This window comes from Postia placenta, assembly GCF_002117355.1.
Source record: "Postia placenta MAD-698-R-SB12 unplaced genomic scaffold POSPLAscaffold_2, whole genome shotgun sequence".
Classification (NCBI taxonomy): Eukaryota; Fungi; Basidiomycota; class Agaricomycetes; order Polyporales; family Adustoporiaceae; genus Rhodonia; species Rhodonia placenta.
Genome location: NW_020169833.1, coordinates 1438573 through 1451991, shown reverse-complemented (window position 1 = coordinate 1451991; position 13419 = coordinate 1438573). Strand labels below are relative to the sequence as shown.

Here is a 13419-nt window from a genome sequence, read left to right as displayed (position 1 = left end):
ACGGAGGAATACATAGACATAAAACGATGGGGTATACCGTGAGATTGTGTGATGCGCGGGGTGCCGATACAAAACGGGGGTAAACGAGGGGAAGGGCATTAACCAAGACCGAATCCAGTGAAACCTAAAAAGATAAAGGGCGATGTGAATAAAATACAAGAGCTGCCTCCCGAGTGAGATCTACAATATGTCCGAGTCACCAAGAACGAACGTAATCATGCGGCGAAGGATGGCGCGTGCTCAAACACGGATGGCGCGTTCTCTATGAGCCATTCCATGCAGAGGGTACTGCCCGCCATATCGCCGAACTCATTCACAAAGTCGCGAGAGCGCATAAGTGTGGCTATGAGGATGGTTGTCATTTAGCCGCTCGACACTGATGAGAATGCGACGTACGTCCGAAGACTACTCCCAGATTTCTTGCATTCATGCGGTTGACGTCTGCGTGTAAGCTCACCCTGACAGCCATGCATTCAGTACCTGGACTAACGGTTGCTTGAAAAGGAAATGCAACTAACCTATGCAGATGGAGCATCAACGCGCGAGTAGTGTAATAGTGCTCCTTTGGCAGCTCATTGACGGATTCAAGCAATGCCTTACTCTTTGCCTCAGGATCGCGGATGTTCGCAGCGGATGTGAACTTTGCATGCAAAGCGTAGGTCATCAGGGGATCGGGAAGGGAGCGGAGGTAGGTCTTCAACACGGAGGTGACGCTGCATATGTCGTTGAATCGCTCGGTATCGCATAGGTCGAACGTGCGGTACTCTTGGCGTTCAAAGAGCTGAGTGATCATCTTCACTTGACTAGAGCCGCCTGTCTTCCGGTAGATACCCTCAAGATCCAGGGCTGCTCATGAATGATCAACAAACACGTCCCGTCTATCTATGATGAGAGAACACACCTAAAGCATCGACAGCCTCGATGCATTTCTCGACAAGGATAGGAATGGGCCTTGGCTCATCACGCGCTTCTGCTCTGACTTGCTCTGTTAAGTCCCGTCCAAACATAGATGGTGCTATTAGACTCTATGTCAATACTCTGCGTTTTCCCAGCCACCATCGACGTACGCAGAGGAGCCAGGGGTCGAGAGGGTTCATCACGGCTATTAACCCCCTGCTGCGAGCAAGTAGATTGAACATGTGGAAGACAACGGATGTGGACAGCAAAGTTGCAACCTAGATGGCTTGTCAGAAAGAGTTTGTAGTTTGTACCAACGAATCTACGCACCCGTGCAGCGGTACTGAGAGCCCCACATCTTGTCGCCGCAGTGGTCACAGCGCGCCACCCGCAGCACGCTGATCTGCTGGAAAGCATGTTCCTTACCACCCTTAGGCTTGGAAGGTTCGGGCCATGATACCATCGGAAGGTTCTCTTTAGGCGTTTTGTGGCCGGGCCATTTGATGAATTTACCAGCTTTGGTCTGAGGTCCTGGCATTTCCATCACATCTGGTTTTGAAACCTTGATGAACTTGGACTCAGCTGACTCTTCAGTGAAGGCGACAGTAGATGATGTGACTGAGGATGACAGATCCTGGATCTGCCTATACCTGTCGTGCGTCATGTCCGATCCTTCCTGGCTGCTGTTGTCGTTCCTAGCGGCAGAACTATCCAGTCCGACCGCTTCCAGACGACGCACATACTGGGCATTCAGCTGCGCGAGTTCTTCATTCCTCGCGTTGAGCACAGTTGTTTCTTCTAGGAAAGCCTCGCGGGATGCTTTCAACTCGGTGATCTCTCGCATGAGAGCCTCGCGCTGCTCTGTCAGGGGAAGTAGTTCGTGCTGATACTGATTCTTGATGTTGTCAAAGCGCATCGACAATGCCCGGGTGAACGAACCAGCACCGTCTTCGTTATCAACCGCTGGTGAACTGTCAAAGAATACTGTCAATGTCTTGCTGATTTGGTCCACACGCTAATAAGAACAAACCTCTTAGAAGCAGAGAGTTGTTCTACTTCAGCCAGAACGAGATCACGGTCGACCTTCAGTTTAGAGACTGATCGGCCAAGATCTGACAAATTCTTGCTCAATTCTTCCGATAGTTGCTTCTGGGCCTCCTGCCTCTTTGTATCGGCTGAAATGGCTGAGAGTCTGACCGCCTGACCAGATAACAAGACCCGAAGCCGAGTGACCTCCGCTTCCGCGTCTCGGCGACCCTTCAACTCTCGATCGTACTCTGTCTGTGCGACAGTGAGACCGTCCTCATATCGCTGACTCGCTCTCTGAACGAACCGCTTCAGAATTGAGGATCAGAGAACTGCAATGATGGCGCCACTGACCCTCATGCCGTCAAACTTGCGTTTCAGGTCATTGTAAGCATCCTTCTCTTCCGCTAAGAGCTTGAGTAACGTCTGCGCGAGGTCTAACTCAAGAACGACGTGCGGCGAGCCTTCATCAGCAGCATAGGTGACAATATCCTGGAGCTGTCTCATCAATGAGTCAGACAAGCTAGTTCGCAGAGGTTCAGGGCCATTATCCGGGGCGGTTACTTTGATATGAGTGTGTGTGGATGAAGTAAGCGAGTCTCGACGACCAGACAAAGCATCAAGGGAGCGTCGAATTGCATTGTTCTCGTCCAAAGTTGATGTGGGAGAAGGCGCGTGCGAGGAGCCTCCCAATGTTCGGGAGTGTGCTGAATTATCCGAGCTGACTCTGCCATCGGGGACAGGAGGAAACTCCGCCAGCATCTCACCGTTCAATGACGAGACCATCGAAGGGGAATTGATTAGTGAATCGTTACCGTCCACAGATAACTCATATCCACGTGTATCAGGATGGCGGACTGGAGTGTCGCTGCCATGCCCATTCATGGAGTCCGTTATCGTGATGTCGCTACGTGGCGTCAACAACTGATTCGAGTCTCTCCCGGACGCCATGAAGGCACTCGGAGATGCAGCAGAAAGATCGAGCTTGCGCCCACCTTCCTTTGTTGTTTCAGCAATCTGATCCAGCTTCAACACATTTCCGCCCACGGATTTGAGCAGCTCTGAGAAGTCCGTACCACCCATGGAGATCCGTATAGGTGGTAGAGCAGGGGCAATGAATGTCGCATGGGAGGTACGTTCTACTGGGGAGGATTCGGGCGAGTCGGTAGGCTCTTCGCTGTCGAGACGTCTAGCATCAGACGTATCACGCCTGATGTCCGCTGTATCAAGCCGTAAAAGGGGCGGCCGCATACCCGGTTTCCCGCTCGGTGAATCCTTCGGTGGCAATGCAGGTGGTAGATCAAGCATGCTCTCAGGCTCCGTCGTCATTCGGTGCTCGTCAGACTCTGCTTCAGTGTCCGTCCCACTCTCGATTCCGTGGGGAACGTCAACACGATGCGAAGGAGACGTGGGCGTCGGAATGCTCGATGGCCGGGACGGCAGCTCGAGCTCCGTGCCTGAAGACTTGCTGTTACGGATGGGGCGGATGGAGGGAGGCGGGCTTGCGCGCGCTCTGTCGTCAAAGGAGCGCTGAGGTCGAACGGTCGGCCCTGTAGGCAAAATGAGACTGGGCGGTCTCCGCCCCTCGGATCCGCGGCGGACACCACCCGCCGAGGGGGATTCTCGTAAATGATCCGGACGAGCGTTAGGACGAGACGGTAGGCCTGGCCCTGAGCGGGATGGCCCACGCGGTGTCTGCTCCAGGCTGCGGTATGGTGTAGGGCCAGAATAAGTGCGCTCTCTCTGGCCACCGTGCTCAATCGAACCTCGGGCAGAGAGCGGGGTAGATGGGCGTGTGGAGGAGGCGCCCATGCGCGAGAAGGGGGTGAAATCGGCATTGTCAGTGTGGGTCGGCGGGGACATGGTGTGTCCGGCGGTGAAGTAGTCATGGAATGGAGACGACGGACGAGGGTCGTGCGCTGAAGACGGAGAAGGAAGGAACGAGGAGGGGGTGACGTTTGCTGGCGACGATACCGTGCTGCTGCTTCCCAGCGCCATCGCAGGATTAATTGATCGTCGTTTGTCTTTGCGCGATGTCTCGCCGTTGGGTATCCCCAAACCATAAGAGCTGCTGCTGGCGGTGGTGCTAAGAGAGTTGGCGCTCGGGGTGGTGCGTAGCGGAGGTCGCACACCTCCGTCAAAGCTCTTCCTAGAAAGCAACGACCTATCAGACCCATCCGGAACCGCCAACGAGTCGGCACGCGAGCCTGACGGAACCACAGATCTACCCAAAGAGCTCTGAACCGACGAGTCATACGTCGATGAGCGTGCTGGCTCTGCAGTTGCCGCTGTAGATGGCCTCTTTGACAAAGGCAGTGCAGTGGGCGGCGACTTTGTGGTCGTAGACGCAGGAGACGCAGCCCCATCTGACTGATCCCGTCTGCCATGGCTGTTGACTGAAGACAGCGAGCTGCGTTGCCCATTGGAAGACGGAACACTCGAAGGCGAAGTCTGCGATGACTGAACACCCATTGGCGACTGTGACGTGCTGGACTAAAGTGAAGCGTGAATACTAGATACTAAGTACGTCGCCACACACGCTTACCCTCTGTGGAAGCTGGGACCTTGGTACTTCATCCCGAGACCTGCTTGAAGTGTCTGCACCGGTCGTTCCAGGCGCCGTCAAGGCAGCCGCCGCCCTCTCTCGCTCGCGTTGCCGCTCTTGCTCCTTTTCGCGCTGCCGCTGGGCGTGCCGTCTGCTTCGCGCAACACGCTGATTGTGGCAGTTCATGCAGTATATCCCCTGGCTCGTTTTGGCGAACACAAGCTCGTCGATGCGGTTCTTGCACACTTTGCACTTGAAGCAATGAGCGTGATATGAGTCGTCGCCGGTCATGATAGCCTCATCCAGGATTGGCAACTTGCAGACATTGCACGAGTACGAGCAGTTCGCGCATATCGGCGAACCGTCAGATAGGAGGAGGAGATTGGTGTCTGCCGTCACTTGATTGCCGCATTTGGCGCACTTGAAGCAGTCCACATGGAAGAATGATTGCCTGTATCACAGCGGAAGTCAGCATCGGTGGTCACAGAGCTTGAGACAGCAGCGGAACACAGTGATCGATCGTTCGACAGCGTGTGGATCATCCCGAGGGGAATTTGTCCTCTCGAGGTTCCATGACAAACCAACGTTCGGGAGGAAACACAGCATTACACAGAGATAGTGGTGCCGCAGCGTAATAAGGACGTGCATCTTCTGCGAAGATGCCTTGCAGCTGCCAATAGGGGACGGAAGGAAGTCAATCTTTAGAAATTCAAGCTGCAGGTTGGTCGAGAAGGCTTCGGTATAACCACCGACTATCCACACGAGCCGAGTGGTGAAAGGGGCTGGCCAGTTACACGCTTAACGCATCCTCAGAAGCCAACCTTTAGAAAGTCAAATTGCAGGCTAGTCGAGAGGGTCTCGAGAAAACCACCGACTATCTGCACCAGCCGAGTAATGTAAATGGCTGCCCAATCACGCGCCGAATGCATCCTTCGAAGTCGCGATGGGTCGTGCCTTAGACCGATGAGATGCAACTGTATGGATCATCGCTGTTGTGACATTGACACACTGGTGTCCAGACGCTGGTCCTCGCGAACGGTCCAAACTCGCCCGACGCAGGCAGGTTTGTGCATGCATTTTTGCAGCACATAAGATGAGAATAAAGCTCACCCGAAAGCCACCACCACACCACCATTCTCATCAACCACCGACTTCTTGCAGCCCGGACAGAAGCCATTCTCGGTCGACAGTGACGGGTCGAGGCCCGCGGCATTTCCAGCAGAAACGTCGGGCGATGCGTCGAGCATAGGTACTGGACTGGACTGTAAGGCGGCCAACATATGCAGACTCGTGTTGTAGCCGGAGGGAAGGTATCCTAGGAGTCTGGTTCGGACGGAGAGTAGCTGTAACCAAGAGACCTCGCGCTGCGTCCTGCGCTCGGGGCCGTTGCAGTGCTATATGTCCAGTCCAACAAATACGAGAGATGACCAAATCGAAAGAGGGGAAGAGACAAGAGGGCTTTCCGGAGCCTCAGGAACGTCGAGCGCAACGTGCAGGTCGCTGCGCGCGCCCATCAACTAGGCCGAGCGTTCACACGTGACGTCCCCCCAAGTGTCCCCGCCACCGGTTTCAGCAACGCTGAAACGAAAGTATATCCGTGTTGTATTGTAGCGTCTCACAGCTATCATTCCAATACAAGTGGTGTGCGGAGCTATATGCCTTGCGCGGCAGCTGGAGCGTCTTCAAGGTGAAACCGGTTGGTCCCGCCTTCGAAGTCCTCAAACTAAGAGCGTATCAGAGAATATCAGTCTGACAGCTGTGAAGGACCCGAGCCACGGCATAGCAGCTGTCTAGGCCTGTCTACCATGTTCTTCATTACTGATGCGACGTACTCAACGCTGCAGCGGTGATACGAGGATTGATAAACAGTGGCTCGACCGATGACTGTGGACATGTACTGAGAACAGCGCTCGAGGACGCAAACTTGATCCGGTTACTGGCGATAGCTCAAAAACATAACGACGCTGATAAGTATGCATAGTATAACTGACGCAGGCACGTAGCCGACTCCGCCATAAACTTGTGAGTGGCGCATGTGCTATCAGCAAAATAAAACGGAGATTGATGTTAGTCTTCATGAAACCTGACCCGGTTTGCAGGACGCGAAAATAGATAATGTCATCCGATTCCGCAATCCGGTCATTTGACATGCCGCATCCGTCAAACCAAGGTTGCACCCCGGTCCACACATTTAGAAACAGCCCTCCCATTCCATGGATAGCTTTGAACATCCAACCACAGGCTTGGGGCCCTAATCATAGCCTAGCAAAAACGTGTCCAGCAAATTATATCATGTTTCTTTAGCTAGTGAGCCTCAGTGAACTTGAAGCTTAATGGGCGCTAAAAATGCGCTCGAAGTGATGATTATGTCATGAAAGCATCATTCAGGGGTCTGCTAGCTGTATACTCGAAGCCATCATATGTTAATTTTAATTCCTGATGACTACCCAATATAATGTCGAACCACCGGCGAGGCTCCAGAGTGTGAACGGCGGTAGCTGCGACGGGCGTCTCACTTAGACTTCTATAAATGGTTCTTAGACCTGACTAATCGGTGACGGTCGCTGGTTCTCACACGTGATGGCCCACGGGCGTTCGTCCGGGAGGACGCCCAAGCGAGACGGGACGTGCGATGAGAAGTACTACATGTAGTATTTTTAATATGTAGGTGCTGTTTAGAGGATTTAAATGATCTAACAAGCATAGTATTCGACGAGGAGGGTGAGCTGTTCTTAAATGTGTGGACAGAAGTGTAATCTACTGATGACAGGATTGTCTGGCGGGCGGGGCAGGATGTCCGGCGGTTAGGGACCGGAACACTGACCGGAGCGGACCAAAACGAGTGCCGGGGCGGGCATCAGGGCGGTTTGGCGCAGGCAGGAAGCTTATCTGATTTGACCGATTTGCGATCCCAAATGACATTATCTACTCACGCTTGCAGGACGAGCCCCTTACAGCACTTTCCGGGTCACGTGAAGCGCGTTTCGCAGTGCAATCGCGCCTCTCATAGAGCGCGTCGCGATACTGTACACAGGTAAAACGAGTGTCCATCTTGCTGGTAGAGTGCGTTATGTGTTCTATTCGTCTATGGTAGCATTTCTGTTGAATTTCCAGTATGTCATTCTACTAGAGGCCTTATATCTGCCTCAATTTGCTTGTCTGATGGGATTGGGCTGCAGTAGAGACCAAATTCTTGCTGAAAGTCTACCAAAATGAAGGATAGTGCATAATGATATTTTAAGTGCACAATTTGATAGCACAAGATGCAGAATATAGGTCGAAGTCGACACTAAAGGCAGCAAGCTGCAGCCGCGTTTCCTTTTTGGGACGTAAGGCGATGGTCCAGCAAAGTGGGCGCGCTTTCCGGCAGACCATATACTAGATATGGATCGATTGTCATCCATGCCCGTTTATGGTCAGCCACGCAGACTAGATTGATGTACAGTTGCGCGGCAAGTCTATTGCCTCGATCGTTCAACAGCTCGTTTTGGAAACCCGCCTTCCCGATCTGAAGGGCAGATTCACTATGACGCAATGCTCCCGATTACTCTTGACATGAGACGCGGTTGGTACTGGTTTCGTATATTAAGCGTGAGGTTAGGGGCAATTATTCTCTGCCTTCTTTCTCCCCTTCATCCTCACCCTGGCCCTCCCAGGGTCACGCTGAACAAAATATTTTCACGCGGAATCCTATTGATGGCTGAGCCGCCAGAATTAAATATCAAGGCGATGCATATACGTAGTGAAACATAGCAAACGTGTGTATAGTTCGCCTCCTTTGATGCTCACGCAGTCTTACAGTGCTGCATTGTAACGTTCGCAAACCCCTTCCATAGAAAGGCACAGTCTACCTCGTAAGATTTAAATAGCCCGTCACAATTGATATTGTTGCTCGAGGTATGTGGATTCCAATGCATATTTTCCAACGAGAGCTCACACTTCGTATAGGTGCCTTGTGCGTCAACGAAGTCCCGAGTAACTTATGCTACCGTAGTCCCAGCATCGAGCAGTCACTTTCGATTATCAAAAGCATATCGTCACTATGGCCTCTGTACGTACTGCGTCCTTGGTTGCTTCGGGGTCGGAGAAAAACATCGACATGAAGGCGTTACCAGGGCTCGAACCTGGGTTTTGGGAAGATGAGTCACGTGACCAGGACAAACTCAGAATCCCAAGTGATGACCACTACACTATAACGCCAATGCCTATCGTTCCATTGCATTATATAACAGCTGCGAACAATTCAAGACCGAAGGACCTAATGCATGCTTGTGAGCTCGACTACCGTGGTTTGAAAGTTCGAACTTTCAACCATTCTAAAGCAATAATTATGGGACACCAGAACGACTATAGACGGGAGAGCATAAAACTACTCATAGGAAGACAAGGTCGTGAAGAGGGTGTGAGAACGACGCCGGAAAGACCGCCGGCAGCCAACGTCCTCGATGGACAGGGATCAATGGTGGATCAGGTTACAAACCGATGGGGCTACCTACGGCGCGCGACGCCTACATAAGTCCTATTCCCACACCGGCGCACGACCACGTGACCCGGGCCGGCAGCCACGCTTGCCCGACATACCCAAAAGTCAACAGAGGGCCATAGCATTCTCGCGGTGTGCATCTGCCGTAAAATTAAGGACAGTTTGGGGTAAGCACTTTAACTGCATATACTAATGGAAGTATGTTGTCAAAATCGCTAGCACCCAGGTGCAAGGACGGTGAGATCGACGGAGGTGATGTTGACGCTGCTCTAGAACCTGAAGTCCTGCACTAGACGCAGTAACACCATCTACATCTTAAGCAAGCATGAAATCTCAATGTTCTTGATCTCAATGAAGAACTCTCGAGGTCGTGCCAGCGCCATCAGCGAACGATTTAAGTGCGGGTTCTGCCGATGGACTAGCAGACGCAACTGATGCAGTCATGTGTATATAGATCCAGTTGAGAAGGTAGCTTCGACAGCGATACTGCAAGCAGAAAATAACGGCGCACAAACTACCGCGAGAGCCATAAGTAACGGTAACTCACCGGCGTATTCAAAAGTCACGAAAAGATTCGTCGACCCTGCCATAAATAGACGGTCAGTAGCATAGGATGCCTGGTTGAAATGTAAATTAAGGCGCATGCTAGTTTCCCCTACCGGCAACGTATCAAGGCACAATACAGTAAGGAACAAATTGAAAGACGTGTATTGGGCGCTGATACGCCTTTCTTGAGCCAGAGAGTACTTATCCCGAGGACCACGGAAAGGTCTGCGCCAGGACGAACAGAAATGTTCGCCCTCCCTCGGGGGGCTCACCTTGTTAAGTTCGCACGACTGTCGTCCAAGGTCTGTCAGCTTGCGAGTAGGAATTTCTTGTGACAAAAAAAGAGGGGAGCTGGAGCAATCAAGGAAGCGGACGGCAGCAGAGCATACAGAGTAGAGATCCTGGCGAGCGGAAGCATTGGGTCTAGCGGTGTAATCGGCAATATTCCAGAGTCAGCTCACCTTGATAGCGAGTGGCTGAGGTGCGTGACTATCGACTGAAAGCCTGAATGCGTCCCTGAGTAAATCAGTAATTCGAAAAGCTATCGAGAAAGGAATAAGCGAGAGAGGCGCAACAGTAGAGAACACCTTGTGCCGTTGCTTTGGCTTGGCGCGGGTGACCGACGAACAGGACTGAGTGCCTGTAGGCAAGATCAGTATAATTAACAAGGGTTAAAACTCGCCGTCTGTCCGTGTTTGTAGTTGGAATGTATGCATACTACAGGGCGATCACATCTGACAAGGGAGAGTGAGTTGCAAGATGCTTGACGAACGAAGACAACCACTCACCATCCGCGCACAGGTATTGAACATTTTGGAGTATATCAGTCAGACAGTATACAATGACCAGCCACAGAGTATCCAGAAGGGAGCCACATAATAAAATAGCGAGAAGGAAGAAAAAGAAGCAGATGAAGGATGTCGACAGTACTCAAGAGATCAATAACACCAGCCAAGCAGGGAGAAGCTGGTCGCCACAGCCCAGATTCGCACACTTCGGTAGCTGGCGGAGGACCATTCTAGGGTAGACAATTCCAAAGACGAAGCGAGAAACCCGAGAAGACAGATGGGCAGGAAGCAGGCGCAGACAGTCAAGTAGCGGACAGAAGCAGATACGCAGCTAGTTGTTCTCAGACGTCGCCTATATTGTTAAGCATCAGGTGGGCGGGTCTGTACATGGCACGGTTCAAACACTTACTGAAGACCTATACCGGCAGTTCCAGTTCCAGACCAGCACATCTATTGAGTCTACTGCCCAGGGTCCAGCCTGAATCGCAATACGCGGCCTCTGGATTGCAGTGGCAGACGGTGTGCAATATGCGTGACTACAGGCATACCTTGATACAGTACACCGCCACAATTTGATAGGATGTCAAGAAGCCATAAAATGTCGATCTTGAGGAGACAAGCCAGAGCAGACAGAAGATGTGGCGGACAAGTGAGACCTTCAGTACAAGCCTTGAGAGAGGGTAAGTCAAGCACAGCATAAGATGTCATATACCGAAGAACGAGGTCGCCAGAGATCGAGGATGAACTTGTGGCTTGGACCGGGTTGACAGTGTGGCGCAGAGACGAGGGATGAAAAAGAAGAGGAGAACAAATAGACGAGCAACATGACGAGCACGATAACACATGAGAGGCAGTCGCAACAACGAGATGACATGGGGACGGAAGCACATGAGACAGCAGCCACAACCGAAGCACATGCAAGGACAAACAACAAATGACAAATAACTTAGCGATCACTTAGACGACTTGAGGTATCATGTTTGATCGTGGAGGGTATAGGGAATGTAGAGAGGGAAGACGATGAGGGAGGGATGTGAGGAAGGCGCGGAAAAGTGGGTCCTTTTATATTCTTGGGCGGAGGACACTGGCGGGAGGTCATGGACCCTGGCCCTGCGGTTATCCGTTTACCCAGCGATTGCGATGCAGTGGCGGTGATGACAAGTGTCATGAATTTCTGTAAACGGAACAAGAACGTGAGTTTCGCTGAGTCTGAAAACGCAGAACAATGGGTCCAACTGGGTCCGAGAGGCATCCACCGGCTAAGTTAGGAAAGCACGCTTCGCGTCGCTAGCAGCTTGTGATGGTACGTTCCTTGAACAATGAGCTTCGCTGCTCGTCCAAGCGAGCCCATGAGGTTTCATGATGCCTGTACGCGCGGCCTGCTGATTGGTACAGGGGTCCAGCATTTCGCCACGCTCCAGGCCGCATAAGGTCCGTAGTCGATTGAAAAATTCGGAAGTGGGGTGCACTAGGCCGCAGTGCACACATTACCTAGCTATATCAGTTTTCATTTTCGTAGAGCTTAAAAAGTCGGATGGCATTCTGAGTATGTCACTATTCTGCTTCGTCAATCAGTATTACGTGGAGGTTCCTCGCAGACACCCAGTCGCCTTGCCTGCGATAACAAAAGAGTGCTTCGATAAGAATTAAGCCTAAGCTGTCTTCACTTGCGGAGGTCGATTACAATCGCTGTACTGGATTTTGTGTATTGTCTAAACAAAAGTACCGGTGGGGAATAGCACTTCCAGGACTACACAAGCACAAGTGTGAGTCATGAAGTCCCTATTTATCTCTTAAACACTAACCAATAGTGGAGCAAAGAACTCGACAGGACCAGTGCTAGCAGTATAGACTGTCAGCTGCAGAGTCCGAGCTAGTAGTCCGAGCTGAAACATGGTCACGTTGTCATCGCTCTGAATGCAGACATACATCCGCGATGCATACTGCCCTCTTGTCAAGCAGTTTCCCCTGCGACTCGATATGCACTGGAAAACTACTAGTAGAACAGGCAATCAGCGCTTATGCCAGTGTGTCGAATAATCCCAACTTCGTCGCTCCAGTGACACGCGTACTGAATGAAAGTGAGATCCCTCACGTGAACATGCAGTGGTCCCCTGTCGGGCGCTGCTTAAGGCTTAAAATCTATGTGTTGACCCAGTGCGGTGCAGCGTCAGTCAAGAAATCGCAAACCACTCAACGGAAAAGCGGACTCGAATACAAGTGGGAGGATCGAAGAGAGAGCTCAATCATCAGAATGCGATCGGGATCGGCAACTGAGGCTGACAGAACGGAGCGATGAAGACAAGGCACTCGAGGTCCAAATAGCTGAAGCCCAATGCAAGCTGCACTCAGTGTATACTGACAGGGAACCATAGAATGACAGTACGTTCATCAGGACAATCGTGATTGGCCTCGATAATGTTATAATACATGCCGTATGATGAACTATAAAACAAGTGTGCTACACGTGGGCCACCAGACGTAGTAGAGATACAATGTGGGTGTCACGATGCAATGTAGAGCTATTAACCAAACGAGAGACTATACGCAAGAGCATGTAAGCTACGAAGCGTCCGGGCGTAATGTCGATGCGCAAGATACAACAACTTTGGGAACGGGAAAATGGAACAATAGACCCTTTCAAAAGGCCATTGCAGCGAAGGGGTTCGTGGAACGTTTCGCCCTGTCAGTGAAGGGATCAGCCGGCGAGGTGGGACTCATGGCCTGGTGCTCGTCATCAAAAGGCGTCGCGAACGGGTCCACCGCCTGGGAGGACTGTCGTGCGTGCGTCGTTGTCAATAATCGCGTCACAGGCGTTGAGGTGTCGGGATCGAGGGTCGCCTGCCGTGTCGGATGCATTGGGGGCACGAGCCACTCAGTACGTGTAGGCGGCGTCGTGGGGGGCTGCTCGAACCCATGGTAAAGAGGGATAGCGACAGGAATTTGAGGCAGAGGGGCTGGAAGCGGGACAGGAACAGCTTCGCTGTCAGACGCCGCTGGCCGCCTTGACTTGGGGTGAAGAGGGGGATGAGGAGGGAGGCCGACCTTCTTTGTCGGGCGAATGGCGGGCATCCAGGGTAGCTTCGGCGGCGGTCCAGGTGAAACAGACCATGCCGAGACAGGCGCAGGTTCCT

The 13419-nt window shown here is 52.1% G+C and overlaps 4 protein-coding genes and 1 non-coding gene across 5 annotated transcripts; 1 reads left to right on the top strand and 4 right to left on the bottom strand.

Moving 5' to 3' along the window:
* Nucleotides 1–215: 215 nt before the first annotated feature.
* Nucleotides 216–5715, bottom strand: POSPLADRAFT_1131942 (hypothetical protein; the record flags this gene model as incomplete). The annotated part of the gene is made up of 12 exons (XM_024484152.1): nucleotides 216–343; nucleotides 397–458; nucleotides 519–846; nucleotides 902–1015; nucleotides 1068–1175; nucleotides 1228–1868; nucleotides 1928–2220; nucleotides 2278–2644; nucleotides 2870–3366; nucleotides 3526–4303; nucleotides 4509–4919; nucleotides 5579–5715. 12 exons carry the CDS (start codon nucleotides 5713–5715, stop codon nucleotides 216–218), a joined length of 3864 nt encoding a protein of 1287 aa, XP_024342875.1.
* Nucleotides 5716–6648: 933 nt separating this feature from the next.
* POSPLADRAFT_1104328 (hypothetical protein) lies at nucleotides 6649–7390 on the bottom strand (the record flags this gene model as incomplete). The annotated part of the gene is made up of 3 exons (XM_024483257.1): nucleotides 6649–6719; nucleotides 6985–6989; nucleotides 7287–7390. Coding segments are annotated over 3 exons (180 nt in total), but the record flags the coding sequence as incomplete, so codon positions are not given.
* Nucleotides 7391–8571: 1181 nt separating this feature from the next.
* On the bottom strand, nucleotides 8572–8668 carry POSPLADRAFT_t23. Its single transcript has one exon. It is a non-coding gene; the product is annotated as a tRNA-Gln (tRNA).
* A 591-nt stretch (nucleotides 8669–9259) lies between these two features.
* On the bottom strand, nucleotides 9260–10309 carry POSPLADRAFT_1043578 (hypothetical protein; the record flags this gene model as incomplete). Its single annotated transcript, XM_024478347.1, has 6 exons — nucleotides 9260–9369; nucleotides 9499–9568; nucleotides 9770–9898; nucleotides 9959–10013; nucleotides 10085–10137; nucleotides 10286–10309. The coding sequence occupies 6 exons, from the start codon at nucleotides 10307–10309 to the stop codon at nucleotides 9260–9262; spliced, it is 441 nt and encodes a 146-aa protein (XP_024342873.1).
* A 2365-nt stretch (nucleotides 10310–12674) lies between these two features.
* On the top strand, nucleotides 12675–13273 carry POSPLADRAFT_1038496 (hypothetical protein). Its single transcript, XM_024477394.1, has one exon. The coding sequence runs from the start codon at nucleotides 12795–12797 to the stop codon at nucleotides 13206–13208; it is 414 nt and encodes a 137-aa protein (XP_024342872.1). The 5' UTR covers nucleotides 12675–12794; the 3' UTR covers nucleotides 13209–13273.
* Nucleotides 13274–13419: the final 146 nt, after the last annotated feature.